Consider the following 18,359-nt stretch of genomic DNA (forward strand, 5'->3'; position numbering starts at 1 on the left):
GAATTATTATAAACCAGAAAAATATGTTTCTATAATTTGCACAAAAAGCCTTTAGTTGGTTACTAAATGTTACAAATGTTTAGTGAAATGTTTCATTCATTCATAAAAAGGCAACACTTACATGAAAATATGAATGAGTGTAAACTGGAGATGAGGGAGACTATTTTCCTTGACATCTTGATTAAAATTTTTTTTTGGCAGATTCTTCAGTTAGGTAGATGAAATAAAAAGCTGGCTAAGTCTTTCATTGAAAATATCTTGACCTTTTTACCAGTTTGTATTACAGTAGAGCCTAGCGATTGCAGTTGATACTATCTGTAAAATATCTGTGTCTGATCCTTGTAAGTAGGTTAGATTGACAATGGAAAGTAGAGCTGCCACAACAGTTAGAGATTGCCAAAATCAAGGGGAGGGTATCTTCAGAATAATTTTTGAAATGCAGGCCACAAGCTGAAGCACAGTGTCCCAGACAAGAGATCTTGCTGTATCTTTGGATAGCATAGCTCTGCTCTCCTTGATTCTTTACTCGCTGAAGTCTTTTAACAGTTGAAGTCAATATTTGAGCATTTTAAATGTTAATGTCTGCTAGCCTGCTAGAAGGGTTGTGTAATAGTGTAAGTGTAAGCACAAAACCTGTCTCTGCTGTCATTATGTATGATGCCTTTACATACATGGTCGTAGAGGAGGCAGGTCTTTTTCACTGCATATACATGTTAAATTATCTGCACTGCTCTTATTTGAGAACTGCTCTTTTCTAATATTATGATTCTAGAAGAAAATAAGGATTTTCAAGACAGTTGTATGTTTGCTGGGAGCTATGTGAGGGTAAATATCGATATATGAGTTTGCTGTCATCAGAGTGAAGCCAACTGCCTATTTCCCTGCTTTAGTAATGCAACTGATAAACAATTACTAATGTAGCTAATGGCATCAACATTTCTAATTTAAATATACCTGGCTGGTTTGAGCTACTGAGAGAATGTATATATTGCTTTGCAAGGTACAGTTGGTCTTCCAAAATATTCCTAGAATGGGAACTAGCTGAAACTAGCTTGTTCCACAAAAATTTCGTTTCTGGTGGTAGAAGCCATATGCACCATTGTACTGTTTCTTGTATAATACTCGAGTGCTCATCTTCTGGTGCTACAGTATGTCTGCTAACTCTATGATATTAGTATTGCTACTTTTTCTTCCTATCTTTTCTTGAATGTATTATGTGTGCCTTTTGAGTTACTCTGGTGTTAAGTGGTAAAGCACTGTTATAGTATTTTTGTACATAAAACCTGCACTTTAGGGAGAACATTGCTTGGAAAGGGAATTTCCAGAATTCAATTTTAAAGTAGGATTTTGAAATCATTATAAGGTTTACAGTATTAAGTATCTTAATGCAGCATACAAACTAAAGGGGCACTTTATTTTAGTATATTTTTGTATGCAGTATTTTTGTTATGTAATAGAGCCAAACACAGAGCATATCTTGCAAAAATAGCTTTTTTTTTCTTTCAAATTGATTTGAAAGAACCAACTATGGCAGCTTGAACTACAGTACTAGTTCACCAGTGCAACCTACTTCTGTGTTAAAAGCATAATTGCTTTTATCATACAAGCTTGATTGCAATTTGTGTTCCTCATAGCTGTTCTTTTGGTGAATGTTACAACTCCCTTCATTCTGTGCTTATCCCCCAGTGCAAACAGTTATCAGAAACTGTTACAATACAATGTCCTGTGCCTGCTTCATATCTAGATGATGATACTTGAAACTAAATCTGAAAACCAAAAGGGAGTTTCACTAGAACTGACTTTTCCTAAGAGAGCAGTATTGAATGTATTTATCTTTTAAAGTCTGGGAAGAATTGTGTCATTAAATTTTTATATAAACCCACATGCCATGCATGTTAAATACTTTTGGAAGGTCAGTTACAATTTCTGAAAGTTCTTTCAAAGGAATGGAGTCTCATCTCCAAAAGATTAATAGTTCTAATATTGGAAATGTGCATTAAAAGATGGAAAACCAAAACAGTGTAACTCTTCACTGTAGTGCGAACTTCTAAACACGCATCCTTTTTAAAACTATCCTTTGGTTAAAAAAAAAATACTTTTCTTCCACAGTCATACTGGAAAAGAAAAATCTTCATTTTCAATGTACATTATGAGAGAGGTTTTGGGTTGATTTCTTTGTTGTGCTATTAATCAAGCTGTCAGCAAGGAACAGTAGTGCTGTGATCTTGTGTCCTGTGTGATCAGCTGTGTTGGGAATACAGTAAAATTTGGATGGCTGCATAGTTCCTGACCAGACCAAATGTTTCATGCATTTAATTCCCTTTGAAGGCAATAGGGTATGGTTAATGTTTTAAAATGAAACCTGGACTCAAGGCCCAAAATGCTGCAGCATATGAAAGAATGTGAAAGTGTCCATTTTTAAAGTGTTAGAAGAATGACTGGGCAATGATTCAAAATGTAATCATTTCTGAATGTGCTTTCTTTTGTAGGCAGGGAAGGAGAGGGAGACAGGCCTGGTGGAAATTGCTGCCATCCCTCATTTGGGAATATATACTAGTAGTCAGGTTGTGTTTAAGCACAAAGTGTGAGGATAAAAAAACCAAATGAAAGGTGTTTAAGGAAAGTATCATCACTCTTACAGATAAAACTAAAAGATGTAATGGATGTTCAGTAATGCATGTAAAAATTTATATTTGCTGAAGTAATAGACCGAAAGGACTTATGAACAATAATTTCTCTACTTAGGATTGCTGCTTTTTTATACTATTGCTTGCTGGTTGTTTCTTTCCTGGAGAGTTCTGTCTGGCTGTAAGACTTCTGACCTCTGTTGCCAAGTAAATCTTCATTTATGCCATAATTCTACTTTTTCTGAAGAGAATCTTGGTTAGCAATTCCTTGCAAAAACAAAGATTTCATTCTTTAATAGCTAATAAACATTTTTCTTTTTATGTTGCTTTAAAATGCTTTCATTTTTCCTTTCTAACTCTGAACTTTCTTCTGTGTGGCTGCGTGTGAGGTACTATTTCAGGTATAGTTTGGCTTTGTTTAATTTGCTTCTACAGAATGTGCATGCCAGTAAACAGTCCCAAAGACTTCACATAAGCATCATTCCACCTATAAGCAATCTTTATACGTGGATGAGTGTTATACAGTAATGGGTAGCACAGCAGGGCGTTTGTGTGATGGTGGGTGATGTTACCTATCACAAATGTTTAAAACTGTTTCCCTTTTCTTTCCTACCTAGGAGATGAAATTTATCAGGACATTTTTCGTGACTTTTCTCAAATGGCATCAAATAATCCAGAGAAGCTAAACCGTTTCCAGCAGTCAGATTCCCAGAAGTCTTAAGTGTCAAGAAGGAAAAGAACCTGATCCTGATAGTGCAAGTCTTTTTTTTTTTTTTTTTTTTTTACTGTAACAGAATGAATTATATGCGTTTTGTTAGATAGCTTGGATAAAATGACCACTCTAATGTAGCTTTAGATTGTGGTAGCTGGGGAAATGTATGAGGTTTTTTTTTATGTTCCACAGTATGTATACCTCAGCAGCTGAAGAAAATGTTTTAAAAAAATAAATAAATAAAAGGAATACCTGCTAGCTCAGTATAAAAATAGTACCTGTTAGCAAGAACAAAGCTGTCTGCTGTTCATACATAAAGGTGGCAGAGCATAGCTGTACATGTTGTAGACTCCTGATGGCAGGAGGATCAGACCAGCTTTTGCTATTTACTATTGCCTACTGTCATCTGTCTCCCTATTGCCATAAAGAATGTGCCTCTGACGAGAAGGTCTGTGTTGCATTTTCTGGGACTGTTTGGAAGGGAATCGGGGTCATGACTTGCTGAGTTGTCTTCCTGTTTGTGGGCCTATAACTTAACAGAGTCCCTTTTCCTGTGCTGACTCTTGTTAGAGGTAGGCTGTTAATAACAAGACAAGCTCCTGCTCTTCTGCAAGCTCTTCCACAGTGGAAGCTGTACCACCAGGCTGGCCTTCATGCTAGTGACTGCGGGTCAGTCACAATAGTTATATAACCTGGAGAACCAGACTTCTAAGAGCAGTTTATTTTCCTTTTTTTCCTGTTAAATTAAACTTTCTGTGCAGCAAGTATACTTTTACATGAGCATGTGGAACCTTTCACAGAAAATAAACTTAATCCTTCCGGACATGATGTGGGGTTTGTTTGTAGTATTTTGACATCAAAACTTGAAACTTGAGACATGGAAGTAAATACTGAGCCAATGGAGTTTGTGTAGAACAGTCATACAAAGGATGTCTGTTACCTTTTGTTTCTGCTGTTCTCACTGCTAGCCCTAAGATGAATATATAAAATTTCACATGTAATGCAACCACTCTAAATTCAGGGCAATCAATCCTTTGTATCAGGAAGCAGTATCCTTACATACACATCTTTGCAGATCATGTAATGTGTGTTGTCTAAACTAAGGTGTGCACAAGAAAACCTAGGAATTTAATTGCACATTTTTGCCAAGTAATGAATGAGCGTACTCTCCAGCTGTATTCTGAGGGCAGCAATACAATTTGCTTTATTCGTTGTGGATGCATAAATGGTGTCTGTAGATACTTGCTTATATGTCAGGTTAGTACCTAGGTAGTAATCACCTGAAGCCCCAAAGCAGCAGATAGTTATTTATGCTCTATTTGTCTGCCCTGTGGACAACTTAAGGAGAATTTTCAGGTAACATAGTATCAATGTGAATTTTTAATAATCCTAATAGCCATGGCATTATGCTAACTTGCTGTTTAAATGGATTTAGGAAATTAATTGGCTTTTCTCCAAGCTGGCTAAGATAAGCAAAATTGTGGGGGGAGAAAAATAATCTGTAAACTACGGTAAAATTGAACTTTCTGGCACATGAAATTTTAACAAAGTATTTCAAGTATTTATAATTTTGTATCAAATCTGGATGATTATTGCTGCAAAATTAACAGGGTTTTACAATTGTCCAATAGATTCTTTTTCCGAGCAAAAGAATCTTACAAAACAGTTTTTGCCTCATGTGGTCTAATTACGCTAGGAAAAGCGGATTCTGCCCATTTAAAGAGTGCATTTAGTCTGAATAGTAAGAAACTTAGGAGTATCAGCTATTAAGCAGTAATTTCTATTAAGTTGGTTTTTAAATAGCTGTTTATTTAAATGATAAATACTGCAGAATAGGAAGTATATTAACAGCAGTGGATGTTCTAGTATATCTTAAAGTAAAATTCCCAGTGTACAGATGGGAGAATGTAAGATATGACTATGTATAGTATACGCTTTAGGCATAGTTTTTTCTAAAGATTTGTCTTTTGCAGCCTACGTGACAGGCAGCATGTAGTGCGATTGGCTGTAATGTAAAGCTACCTAAAGCTTAAATGGCATAATCACTATCTCAGTCCATGCTGCTGGAAAAATGTCGGAGACACTTATTTCAAATCTCGTGCTGGTATATTCCTCCCTAGCCACAAAAATCTCTGTGACAGATTTTGCAGGATGACTTCCTGTAGTCAAAAAAGCTGCTTCTCTGTATCTCTGTAGATCCATATGCTGCATTCCCAGCTCTGATCTGTCTGGGAAAGCAGTATCAGTCTGTTTATGCTAAAGGACTAACAAAGCATACCTGATCCACAGGTTGTATTACTCTTGTCAGGAGCTCTTGAGTGTTAATGGGTCAGGAGGCAGGTATGTCACTTCTGATCCTGCAGCCTCCTTCCCAAATCCTTTTAGGTATGCGAGGGTGTCCAGTATAAGCTGCGTTCAGTTAAAACTTTTTTTCAGGCCAGGTGCAATGCATCCATTAATGTTTCTCATCAGCCAAAATGAATATGGCATCAGGTTACGTGAAATGTATTGACGGCTTAGTCCTACCAGAGGCAGGCAGGCTCAGTGCTCCAGGGCCTCTGTAACTCGTGAGGTTCGGCCTTCAGTTGTACAAAGCATGGTTGTCGCCAGGGCTCGGAGGATCTGGATTCACACAGAGTTCTGACTCACGTGCAGAGTCCTAATTTTATTGGACTAATATGAGTCTTAATATTATTCTGCTCAGTAATGTTAGGAAACTTTCATTTTTATTACAATATGAACCTCAGTATAACTAGAATCGTAGACAGTAAGGCTCCCTTTTGGGTTAGTGTCTTGTACTCCGCACCAAATAATAGAAATCTTCGATTCCAGTTCATGTTTCTCTGTAGGTGTGAAATATAGCAAGTCCTAATTGGTGAGCTACAAAGCAGTGAATTCCCAACACAGTTTAAAATCAGCTTTCACATGGATTTTTAATAATTTATTAGGTAGCCCATTGAAAGATTTTATAATATTTTCCCTAGCCAGAGTTAGATCATGTGTTCCAAAAGTCTCTTGGAAAGACAGTTGTCAAGGAGTCAAATATACCTTCTAATGCGTCTTGATTTCAAAGGTGTAACTTATTTACGTTGCATGTTGATTAAAATGGTGTCTGTGGTGTCTCCTTGGTGGTCTGTATTGTTTTCATTGTTCATAAGGTTTCCTATTTTATGTTAAGGTCAGTACAGTGCATATAACATGAAATTTCTGAATTATCATAGTGAGTTATGCCACTGAATTATATTAGACATCCTGGAATTTCTACCTAAATTTATAGGAAACGGTGGTAAGTGGTAGAAGTCTGTCTTTGCTTTCACAAGCTGCATATATTGCAGTCTGAACGCATGTTTTTGTTCACAAGTACTTTGTGGGCTTCAGCCTCCTTTACCAATTGGGACCTAATCCAAGCTGAAATCCACGGCAGTCTTTCCACTCGTTTCAGAAGCTTCAGGTTGTACTTTTTCATGGCATCTAATGTTACTGGGGTAAAGAACCATGTATTGATACTACATTTTTCACTCAGGGGGTTTTATATTTTACCTGGTTTTATACTGAGCTGAAAGTTTTAGAAAATGCAACCTGACCTTCCACCTGCTGGCAGCAAACCCCCATACTTGAGGAAGTTGTTCTTCTGTTTTGCAATATGACATCAGTACTCACCTTGTCCAGATCATTGGGGTTCTCCTCAACGGAGCAAAAACTTTGTAGCACTAAAGAAAAAAGGTGAAAACTCTAGGGTTGGCTGTGATGTTTCCAGGACGTGGTGCATCTCTGCAGCGATCTGTTTTACACTCTTTATGTTAACTCTGCTTCTTGGTCACGAGAATCTCAAATGACACAGTGACTATAAAAGGACCGTTTGATAAAATTACAAATAATAGGGTGTAGTATTTTTACACTGTCAAAAGGACCGAGCTCCTTCATCTTATTATTTAATATAATGAAAGTATTTTGAGTCCCAGTTTTGCAAACTACCCTTCACAGATGGACCCTTTTCCTTAAGTTGGAGTTTATGCCCCTTGTTCGTGCAGCCTGGTCCTGGAAATGCCTTGCTGCCTTGTTTGCGCAAAAGCACCTTGTAAAACAGGAACAACTCCCGAAAGGCAGTTCTGGGCGGGAGGACGTGTGTACCCCTTCCGCCTCTCCCCTTTCACAGGCTGCTTTACCTTTCCACGTGAGCTGTTTTCTTGTTTCTCTTCCCATGGAAGGAGATGACAGAGGAGGAAAAGAGTCCCGCTTACTTTTCCAGAATTTCCGGGCGCTGGTAGAAATTGCTGAGAAATCACCGTTTCCGCCGGCGGGACAGGCTACCCTGGATTAATGGACTTTTTGTTACGTTTCTTTACCCACGTGTCCCTCTGTACTTGGTTTTTAAGCGCTGCAGCAGTAAATGCCTGTATTTCCTTCCCCCCTTGCGGTGTAACCGTACCGCCTGCACACCGCGGCGGCGTTCCGCCAGGCTGCAGCGTGTCCCGGCAGCGGCGCGCGGCGCTCTGCGGGCTGTCCCCGCGGTCGGGCCCCGGCTGCACGTGCTGTAAGGCCTGTGGGCACCGGGCTCCGTTAAACCGTTGTACGGCGGGGCGGGGGCGCGCGGGGCGGGGGCGCGCGGGGCGGGGGCGCGCGGGGCGGGGGCGCGCGGGGCGGGGGCGCGCGGGGCGGGGGCGCCCGGGCGGGGGCGCGCGGGGCGGGGGCGCGCGGGGCGGGGGCGCGCGGGGCGGGGGCGCGCGGGTGGCCCCGCCCCCGGCATGGCGGCGATGGGCCGCGCGGCCCGGGGCTGGGCGCGCTCCCAGCCCTGCGCCCTGGCGCTGGCCGCCGCCCTGGCCGTCTGCGCCTTCTACTACCTGGGCGGCGGCGGCGAGACCTTCTCCAGCGCCACCCGCCGCCTCCGCGCCACGCCGCCCGCTCCGGCCCACCGCCACCCCCAGCGCGGCGCCGGGGAGGCGGCGGCGGGGGGCCGGGACCTGCACCTCCTGATGATGTTCACCAAGGCGGAGCGGAGCCCGGCGCTGCGCGCCAAGGGGCAGGCGGCGCTGCGCTCCCTGCTGCGGCACGGCCGGCTGGGCGGCGCGGACGCGCTGCACCTCCACCTCGTCACCGAGGGCGCTAGCCGGGACATCGGCCTGGGCCTGCTGCGGGACCTGCTGCGCGGCGCCGCCTTCCGGCACCAGGTGCGACGGGGCGGCGCGGCGGGCCGGGGACCGCGGGCGCTGCTGCTCCGGGGGCGGCCGGCCGCCCCCCGGCCGTGGGCTGCGCGGCGTTTGCGGGCGGCCCGGCGGCGCGTTAGCCCTCCGTACGGCGAAGGGCCGCGGCCTAGCGGAAAGAAACTTTCCCGGCCGGCGGCCCCGCCTGGCTGCCGCTGCCCGCCCAGCCCCGCGGGCCGGGTGAGGGGCCTGCCCGGCGGAGCCGTAGCCCGCCGCCCGCCGCGGGGCGACTGGCCGCACTCGGGGGCCGCGCCGCCGCCACGGCGCTTTCGCCGGGGAGAGCGGTGGCTGTGAGCGGTGCGGCCCCTCGGCAGAGCCCGGGGTGGGCCCGGCTCGGCCTGGGGGGGGGGGGGGCTGCCGGCGGCGCTTGGAAGAGGCGATGGAGGGCGGCAGGGGCCGGGGGGCTTCCACGGGCCGGTGTCGGCCCTGCGACCTGCTGGAGGAATATTTCCACCTCGCGGAAACGCCGTGCTGTCCGTGCGAAGTCAGGCTTTCCTTCGCGTTAAGCAGGTGTCTGGAAACGGGGAGTGTGGAGGTGAGGGACCCGTGGGCACCCTGACCGTCCCGTTCCCAGGTGCCGCTGCCGAGTGGCGGGCGGAAGCGTTCCCTGCTGCTCTGTAACTTTTCATTCCTCAGGTGCTTAATAGTAACTGAACCCTGAGACGTAGCTAGAGATGCAACCTTAACGTTGTTCATGCACATCATTTATTGGTAAATAATCCCACTTTTTCTTAAGCGGTGCTTTACTAGTGCAGGTGCTCAGCCAGGTCACATCCATGGTGGGTAAACTGCTCCGTGCCAGCAGTGCAGAGCTGTCGGGAGGGGTCCTGCCTCGGGAGGGGTCCTGCACGCCGCAGCAGGGTGGACTGGCAGTGCCCCGTGACAGTGCACTGCAGCTGTGCACTGTGACAGCCCAGTCCAGGTTTGTGATATTGTGTCCCCTGGAGTGGGAGGACCACCAGGCCACCATGGCATTCAGATCCTCTGTGTGTGTAGCTGCCTTATTGCCGTCTGTTCTTCTCAGAAACCAAACTCTTCTACGGGCAGCCTCGGCAGCATTGCTTCTCCAGGAGCACATGGGCTTGACAGTTGAATGTTGCGTGACGTGGGGACGTGCGAGTGATGTGCCTGTTGTGGGGTGGGTCTCTGTCTGTGGGTGCTTGTGGACTCACAGTAAAGCCTGGTTCACTGCTTGGTGAGTGTGTTTTGGACCTCGGTGAGTAGGTCTTGCACCAGAACTCATCTCTTGGATGTGAGCAAGCAGTGTGGTCTGGAGGGCTCAGGTGAGATCTCACTGGGATCTGCTTAGCAGGAAACATCATCCTAGCTTGGACCTTCGGTGCTGCTAAAATGTTGAAGGTGGTTGATCCTGATACTCAGGTAGGTCCAGGAGTAACCCATCTCCATCTTGATACCTTTTCTTTCCTGGTTCTCTTGGTGTGTCCCCAGAATGTTCTCCTGGTTTTTATGCTGTTTTCCTAGAGCAGGCTTGATAAAGGGCTGAGGGCAACTTGAGCTGCTGAGGCAGGATTGATAAAAGCCCTGAACTTTTTCTTCATGAGAACATGTTGCCCTCCCCTCCCAGCAGAGCTGGGATCAGTTGGATCTTCTGTTAAGAGTGAAGCCCAGGAACCAGGCCTGGATCCCAACACTTGGGGAAGGTCATGGGCCAGCTCTTGTCTCTCCCTGAGCAAATTCAGGAATTTTCAAAATCTGCTGGGGACTGACGCAGCCGGTTATCGGGGCAGCACATGGAGAGTGAGAGCGCGGGCCCTTCGGGATGCACCGCGGTGGGGTGCGTGGGAGCAGCTTAGGCACAGGACCCTCCCTGCTGGGCAGGGCAGGGCAGGCAGCTGTCCCAGTCGTGATGTGGTGTCATCGTTCCCACAGTGCCCGTACAGATGTGTCCCAGATGTGGAGCTGGGAGCGTAGTGTGCCAACGGCGAGCGGCAGGTGGAGCCCGTGCTCCACGAGGTGGTGGCTTTGTGGCGTGGCGTGGCGTGGCGTGGAGAGCGGCGGGGACGGAGGAAGCCGGCCGGGAAGCACCCGTGGGCAGCGGTGCTGCAGGGAGGACTTGCCGCACGCCAGCACCCAGCCAGGACGTGGCCTTCCTGCCTGTGCCTCGTCCTCTGAGCCCGGCTCGCAGAGGTTCTGCTGGGCTTTTTCCAGGGCTTTTATGCTCACAGTTGCAGAGAGCGCGTCCTGTCCTGTGGGTTGCAGGGTGATCTCTGCAACATTTCCTGCATCCCGGTGAGTGGTAAGTGCCCAGGAGCAAGCCTAGACATGTCTCAGCAGCCGATACTGTGCTTACAAAGAGCCCAGACTCACCCCGTTTCCTGCAACTCTGGGCTGCGTACTCAGACTCTCTGCGCTGATTCATATCACTTATTTATTCCGTTCCCCTCTGAAAATAAAATTAACCGTGAGCTCTGCTCGTTGCTCTTCCTGGTTGCTTGTTCAGAACAGCCCTGTGGAAGATGCTGCCAAACACCGACTCCTCCGTGGGTCTGGTGCTGTGTGAAGACATGCTGGGGTGAATGTAACTGAGCTTCTGTGACTCTATGCTTACAAGAGAGCTGAAAGATCCACAGCATGAGAAGAAGGGAAAGTTAAAGAGAAATGGAACGTGCGTTGTTTTTTCCTAGTGGATCAGTTGAAAGGGTCTTTCCTCGGTGCAGGACGTGAGTTTATAAAACTCTGCTTGCACAGGAAACCCCTAGAACTTAACGTTTCTTAATGTGCTCAGCAAACGTGGCTGGATTTAGCTATGGGGATTTACTGAAAGCTGCTACACAAATAAATAACAAAGTACAAAATTAGCAGCAGATCAGCAAGCTGTGCTAAAGTCAGCACTGGGGAGAGGAGAAGCCCTCACAGTCCTGGAGAGGCTGACCAGCCTGTGGCTGCGGAAGGAAAATTCAGCTGCTCGGGAGTTTGCTTTGCAGAAGTGCCTAACCAAAGGGTGGGCAAAAGACACAAATTTTCCTGTTTTCTTTGGCGGGGGAGGGAAGGCAGATGATGCTGTGTCTGGAGTTTCAGGAGTGCTTTTCCCATTATTTTTGTCCACTGGTGCTTGGCACTCTGCTCATTTCAGAGGTGACTGGAATTGGTTTGACTTTTTTTTTCCTCCTGTTCATCTTTTTCCTATGTGCTGTGCAGACTCCAGGCTGTCTTTGCTGGATGCAGAAGGGCAGTTACAGGTGCTGTATTTCTCCTCCATGCTTCTCCAGTCTGGCCAGACCCCAAAGCTGCCACTGCTGAGCTGGGCTGGAGCAGAGCATCACACATCCCAGTGATGGTGGTGCTCAGCTCTGTGCGCAGGTGGTCCGTGCCTTTGCACCTGGAGGGTAGTGGTGTTTTGCTGTGTTTGGTCACCTGGGATCACTGCCAGCAACAGCACTTGGCGCTGCTGATCTGCTCCCCGCAGCTCTGCCGCTCTCCTGCCTGTTCCTGCAGCACTGCCGGTGCTAACCACGATGGCAAAGCCAGCTGCGAAGCTTGGCAGGGCTGCGGCAAAATGCTGCCGTAATGTTAACCGGTAACAGAGTTTCCTCCCCTGTCCAAAGCCAGGTGTGGCTGCTGATGAGCTCTCCCAACGCACTTTCGTACGTGTTGTTCTGTGTTTTTCCTGCTGTCCTCCTGCAGGCGCTTGGCCCCAAGCCCAGCAGCTGGGACGCCAGCAGCCTGACCGCCCCACTGGGGGACACACTGGCCGCAGAGCCTGTCCGAGGGCTCTCATACAGCGCCCGGCTGACAGCAGAGGCCAGTGGCCAAGGGTGGGCGTTTGACGTGCCCTCCCCAGGAGGGTGGCTATGGGGACTCTGCTGTGACTGTCCTCCGGTGGTCCCCCACCATGGGCTCAGCCATCGTGCCCAGGGTCAGGTGGGCCTATCACATTGCCTTGTTCCGCATACTGCAGGTCCCATGAGTGGCTCCCGGCCTTGGTGAGCTGTGCTCTGATGCAGGAGCGCTTTGGTCTGGGTAACATTTTCTGCAAGAAGGTGCGGGAGGAAGAAGCCCCAGGCTGCTCGCTGCCTCCATCTCTGTGCCACATTTGTTGGCTGTCAGAGCAGCCCCCGGTGCATCACGTAGAGAGGATGGTCATTGCACCAGCTCAGGTTCCAAAGCTGCCTTTTCTTCTGAAGCACTCGGCTTGGTTTAGGTGATTTAAAAAAAAAAAAAGCAAGTGCTCTATCCTGCATGTATAAGTGTACACTGCAGGGCTCCTTACTCTTGAGCAGATGAAGTTTTAGTAGGTAAAAGGAGTGAAACCATAGGACTGTTGAATAGTTTAGTTTTGAATGGACCTTCCAGAAGTTGTGTGGGACTGACTCCCCTGCTGAAGGCAGGGCCAGCTTGGGGAAGTGTCTCAGTATCCTTCAAACAAGGGGTATAGGCTCCCCTTGCCAAAATTCAAGTACTGCTGCGAAGTCGTATCCTCACTGGCCTTCAGTTCCTGTGGGGCTTTTCCTGCTGTCCCTGGCCTGAAGAAGGCAGCGCGACCTCAAGTCTCCACATTTGAGGTCCTGCACTCCCTCTTATCTGCACCGGGGTTGTGTCCCTCGTCCCTCTTAATTACCCTGAAAATCTCTCTGGTTATCTTGCATGATTCAGTGACCTGCATCCTTCTGTGTGTATAACGAGTATCAGGCTGCATGGAAGTTCCTGTTCACCAGACTTTGGCCAGAAATAATTATAAACTTGTAAAATTGCAGTAGCTGACAAGGTACGTTTGCTCCGGTTTCTGGCCCATAGCTGCAACCCGCGCAGGCGCACCAGGGCCAGTGCTGGTGCATGGGCTGCAGCAGGACTGGGGAGTGCAGAGCATGGCTGGCTGAGCGCACGGAGAGCTCCAGCACGAGTGGGCTGAGATGCATCTAGAGAAGTTGCTCAGCTCTGCTGTAACTCCTGATGTTTGGATTTTCATCAGCGTGTTGTGGCCTGTCCTCCCTTTCCCCCTCCAGCCCCAGCGGGACGTGCTGCAGAGCTTGTCTCCGTGCTGGGCTGAGGTTCAGGAAATCCGGGCTGCGTCCCTGGCCCTGTCGCAGCCTGCCTCTGTAGCAAGGAGCAAATCTTGGTCCTCAGGGTAAGTGACGTGGTCTGGCTTGCCTCAAAATGGCAGGATGCCAGAGCCTGAAGCGAACCACCACCTCTTCTGATGGACTCCATATGGGAGACCAGATATGTGGTTGCATTAGGCAGTGGGAACAGACCAGAAAAAAACCCACAAAACATTGAACATGCTTGATTGTGTGAGTGGATTTGAGTCTCTGCTCATCTCACAGTTACAAAATGGCTGTAAAAATCCTTCCCTCCTTTCCCTGGCCTTGCTGGCTCTCATGGCAGGGCGACATGAGGGGGACAGGGCAGTTGGGCCCCTCTGTGCAGCTACAGTGCCACCAGCAGTATTTGTGCTTTGACAACCTCCCGTGCTTGCCCCATTCGGCTGCAGGCTGAACAAAGGCTGCCAGAGCTGCACCAGACCCCAGAGGCGGCAGCTGAGTGGTGTTTCTGGTGTCTCTCCCAGGTAATAGTCCATGATGTGAATGAGCTGACAGAAAAGCTGTTTCCAATCGTTGAAGCCATGCAGAAACACTTCAGTGCTGGATCAGGAACCTACTACAGCGACTCGATCTTCTTCTTGTCGGTTGCCATGCATCGCATCATGCCCAAAGGTAAGGCTCCGCTGAGCTGCCGCAGCAGCTGCCTCTGGCAATACAGGCTTTCTTTTTCTTCTGCATGGAGATACTATCCAGTGCTGTTTGAAACACAAAGTTAATAAACTTTTGGGGTGGGCTTCTGGGGTTCTCCACCTTCCTGCAGAGTGACGGACCCTTTGGTCCAAGACCATCCCCATCCAGGTCTCCACTGGTGTGAGTGGTGGGAGGTTATCCATGCTGCATGGCAGCAGGCCCTGCCCTTGTGCCCTGAGATGGTAGGAGAGGTTAGACAGGAGCAAGCGTGCTTGCCCTGTGTGTGTTTAGAGTCCCCCTTCCCCTTGGGGTGTCAGCAGAAAGGTGCCACGTGCTTGTGGTGCAGCTGGGGCACTAGCAAGCATCAGCAGAGAGCAGCTGTCGAGCCTTTCCTCTTGGCTTTGGTGAGTTCTTGGAAAGCTTTGCTGATTAGCAGCCACTGATCACTTAAGTTTCCTTATTGTGCCTTCACTCTGTTGTTACTGAGTGCAGGAACAATAAATCTGCAGGAAAACAAGGCAGCTGGCAGAAGGGGTTTGGCTCAGTTAATGCTGTGTTTTCCTTCCCTGGCTGCATATGGGTGCTTCTCCATGGACCAGCATTCTTGCTAGCCTTGGACCAGTTGCACGAGGAGGGTGTTGCTTTCCTGGGTTCCAGCCCCCTTCCCTGGAGCTCCCCCAGCCCTGCCTGTCCCTTCCTGGGGCTCGTCCCTGGGCTCTCCCTGCCAGCTCCCCGCTGGCTTGATGCACTGGTGATGGCAGCATCCCCTCCTGGGCTGGCCACGGGCCTTCCCTGTGCCGCAGCAGGGTGCAGGTAGCAGTGGCAGCAGGGAGCCCCGGGCTCCTGCCTGGCTCTGCATCTGTCCCAGGAGGAGGTGACCACCCTCTCAAAGCTGTTTGTGGATGGCATGCAGTGGTGGCCCATTCCCATATGTGCGTGCTGCTGAAGCAGCTGTTCCCATGGCTAGCACCGCAGGCACCGGCAGCTTCCTCGGCATCTGGAGCGTCTGCCCAGCCATAGTACTCTCTGCAGACTTGCCACCATGGATCTCAGGCGCAGTCTTGCTCTTGCTGGGATGTGAGTGGGTGCAATTCCCCTATGCCCCTGCTGAGCCCTGTCCCAGATTGGTTCTGCACAGTAGCTCCTGCCTCTGCACTGGTTCGGGAGGCTCTCTCTGGACTTGCCCTTATTCTCCTGGCTCAGCCACCCGTGCTAGCTCATTAAACAACGGGGCAGTGGTGTTTAATTTGTGCGGGCAGGTGTTAGGGAAGAGCAGGCAAGGAGGTGACCTGCTTCGTCCCCCTGGGTGCTGTGGGGTGAGGTGGTCCCAAGGGTCTCATCCAGCCCCCGCTGATGATTACTCTGGGCTCCAGCAAATGTGCTGTACTTAGCTCTCCATTTGACTTGGGTAATATTTTTTTGTGTCTGGTGATGTCTGCATTGCGAGCGCTTTGAAGTACGCTGAATACAAATGGCAGTATTAATGCTGGCTAATTCACTCCTCCCGATTCCCTACCCTGTCTTTACCGTGTGCTAAAGATAGCTGTGTCGTGCCGTCTGCCAGCAAGAAGCTGCTCAGTCTGAAATGCCTTTTCTCAGTTTGTCAACCCGTGAGTTGTCTTGTCCCTTGGAAAGCTTGTTTGCTCTCCCTGAGCCTGACAGGGCTTTCAGTGGTCTGTTTGGGACACAGGATGTTTAAAGAGGCATTTTTACGGTTTCATGAGCTACGTTTGTGCTTCAGAAGCTGCTAGTAAAGCTGATTTATATTTCCCTTGCAAGAGAGGTCAGGTTTACTGCGCTGGGTGCTTGGTGATTTATGGGGCTGGCAGGGCTCCCTGTCCCCATCCCTGCACAGCCGGCACGCAGCAGGGAAGGCTGCAGCTCTGCTGCCCGCTTGCAGGCTGTGGGTGGCATGGGAATGGCACTGGGCTCCTGCTGCTCTCCTGGTTCTGACAAACCAGCCTCTACTGGCATGAAGAAACCACTTTGCTAAGTTGGAGGAGAATGAACTAAACCTTCTTTTTCAGGCAGTTTTAGCATTTTACCTGGTGCATTTCTGTGCCGTTTCACCTGCTACGTCTTTTTGTGCACCTCTGTAGGCACATCTGGCTCCATAGTGTTAGCACCTTTTTTTGTGGAAGCCAGATTTGATGGGAAGCTTAAGCATCCTGCAGCAGAAATTAAGGCCTTGATCTGCATATTCAGCTCTCGTGTGTGTTTGTTTGTATTTGTATTAATCGGTATATAGTTTTTTTCCAATAGCTAATGACCTTTGCATTAAAGTTGCCTGGCTTTAGTTTCCAAAATTTATCATTTTTTGAGGGGAGACTTTTCCATAGTATCATGACTTAGTGATTTGTTTGGAGCCTTGGGATTGTGACGGGACACTGCCTTTGCAGACCAACGGCACTGAAAACTGAACACCAGGGATATTTATTTTTTTTAAAGACTTTTGTGGAACATGTGCTGGCTGCGTGCATATTGCGCTGAGAATAAATGGGTTTTGCCACTCAGCTGCTCTGTCTTTCACTGTTGCTTGGGATCCTTGCCCAAAAAACTTCAGATCTAAAACCCGTAGCTGCCAAACTATAATATAACAGCTTCTTAGCTGGTGTAAATCATGGAACACTCTTGCCTTAAATGTCTTACATCAGTGGAGTTAATCTGATTTAAACCAGCTGGGGACTTGGTATGCAGTGTGCAGAAGTGCAGACTGCATAACTCTTGTCTGTGCTTGAGGCTCATAAATCCTGTTTTAATGCAGTGTGGCCAGGCCCAAGGAGCTGGACGAGGGCTTAATGCATTGCAGTAGTTCTGCAAGGGAGGAGTGATGGGAAAAGTACACACAGAGAGGGTGGGCAGGGTTCAGGCTTAGGACAAGCTGCAGGATGACGACATGAAACGGTCTTGGGACTTGCAGAGCAGTGCTAGGAGGAGAAAGGACAAGGATTTAGACCTTTGTGCTTTCCTTTTCAGTATGCCCCTCCAGTGATGGCCTCTAACTTTTTACTGGCTTTGATCCCTCCGATCACTGGTCATTTTAGCCACGTAACTTAAGAGGCTCTGGCAAGGTTTTTATCACCCTCCCTACAAACATATGAAGGAGTAATGTCTGGGCAGGTCTGCCTGGCAGGCATCACAGGACAGATGCCTGGTGCCATGAGTGGCAGGAGGAGGAGTTGGGGTGGCAGAGGGGCAGCCTGGGGAAGTAGTGGGCTCCCCAGGGAATTTTTGGCCCCCATCCTTGGCCCAAGTCAGGTAGTTTTCAAGGAGAATTAGTTTAGCAACTGGATTTCCTCGGCAGCTGGTGGACTGAGGGAGAGATGTCAACATCCACCAGCTTGGGCAGAGCTTTGAAAGCTGCCATTTGGTGTTTGACTTCATTGGTTTTGCTGACCATGCTGCAGCAGGATGACCCTGTGGGAGAAGAGAAGGAGCAGAGGGAAAACAGGACAGGATGGAGAAGCAGCTTTGGGGTTTATCTCTGCCAACTTGGACAGAGAGGTGGAGTCTGTTAGCTAAGGGGAGTCTCTGAAACCTGACTGGAGGTACCATGCTTCACGTGGAGCGAGGGTATTTAGCAGAACTTGACTGAAGATGGTATTTGACAAATTGGAGGCAGCAGTTTCCTGTCCGGTGAGAACAGCTGGCAGTCTCCCTGAGGAGTAGCATCATCTCTGAATGTGGTCTCCTCCTCCCCTCCAGCAGCATGTGGGGGAGCTCTTGGGGTTTCTCTCTGACTGATGGGCCCATTCTGAAGGCAGAGGGCTGACAAAGGGTGGGAGATGAGCACGAGCTGCAAGGGGCCCTGGGCTCTGCTCTGTGTGAGGTTAGCCCTCGTGCAGCATGCTGCATCCTCCAGGTTTAATTCATTAATTAAATTAATAATTAATCCTGGCACAGCTCTGGGTGGGCAGGGGAAGGAATGTAGCTCTGCTCCCCGGTGGGATGCAGCTGAGCAGAGCTGTGGCTGGGATGTCTGCCTGGAGAGGGAATGCCAGCAAGGATGGGGCCTCTGCTCCTGCTAACAGGGCTCTGTGTCTTCACACAGGCAGTGGAGGGAAGAGTGCAGAGCAGGATGGGGTGTGGCTGCAATGTTTAATTCCACTAATGAGATCTCTTGCAA

The 18,359-nt window shown here is 48.8% G+C and overlaps 2 protein-coding genes across 10 annotated transcripts in view; both read left to right on the plus strand.

Moving 5' to 3' along the window:
- The window catches only part of ACAP2 (ArfGAP with coiled-coil, ankyrin repeat and PH domains 2), a 68,244-nt gene extending 61,170 nt beyond the window's left edge, over positions 1-7,074 (plus strand). For all 8 annotated transcript variants that reach the window (XM_037406547.1, XM_037406552.1, XM_037406549.1 and 5 more), the window contains one exon: positions 3,245-7,074. In XM_037406547.1, coding sequence (XP_037262444.1) covers positions 3,245-3,348 — 104 coding nt within the window. In that variant the 3' untranslated portion in view covers positions 3,349-7,074. The remainder of the gene's footprint in view (positions 1-3,244) is intronic.
- Positions 7,075-8,045: 971 nt separating this feature from the next.
- The window catches only part of XXYLT1 (xyloside xylosyltransferase 1), a 50,083-nt gene continuing 39,769 nt past the window's right edge, over positions 8,046-18,359 (plus strand). For both annotated transcript variants that reach the window (XR_005107218.1, XM_037406555.1), the window contains exons 1-2: positions 8,046-8,507; positions 14,068-14,215. Coding sequence is in view for 1 of the 2 variants with exons in the window: in XM_037406555.1 (XP_037262452.1) it covers positions 8,085-8,507; positions 14,068-14,215 (571 nt within the window). In the remaining variant the exon portion in view is untranslated. The remainder of the gene's footprint in view (positions 8,508-14,067; positions 14,216-18,359) is intronic.

The sequence above is a fragment of the Falco rusticolus genome, chromosome 13 (assembly GCF_015220075.1).
Source record: "Falco rusticolus isolate bFalRus1 chromosome 13, bFalRus1.pri, whole genome shotgun sequence".
Taxonomy (NCBI): Eukaryota; Metazoa; Chordata; class Aves; order Falconiformes; family Falconidae; genus Falco; species Falco rusticolus.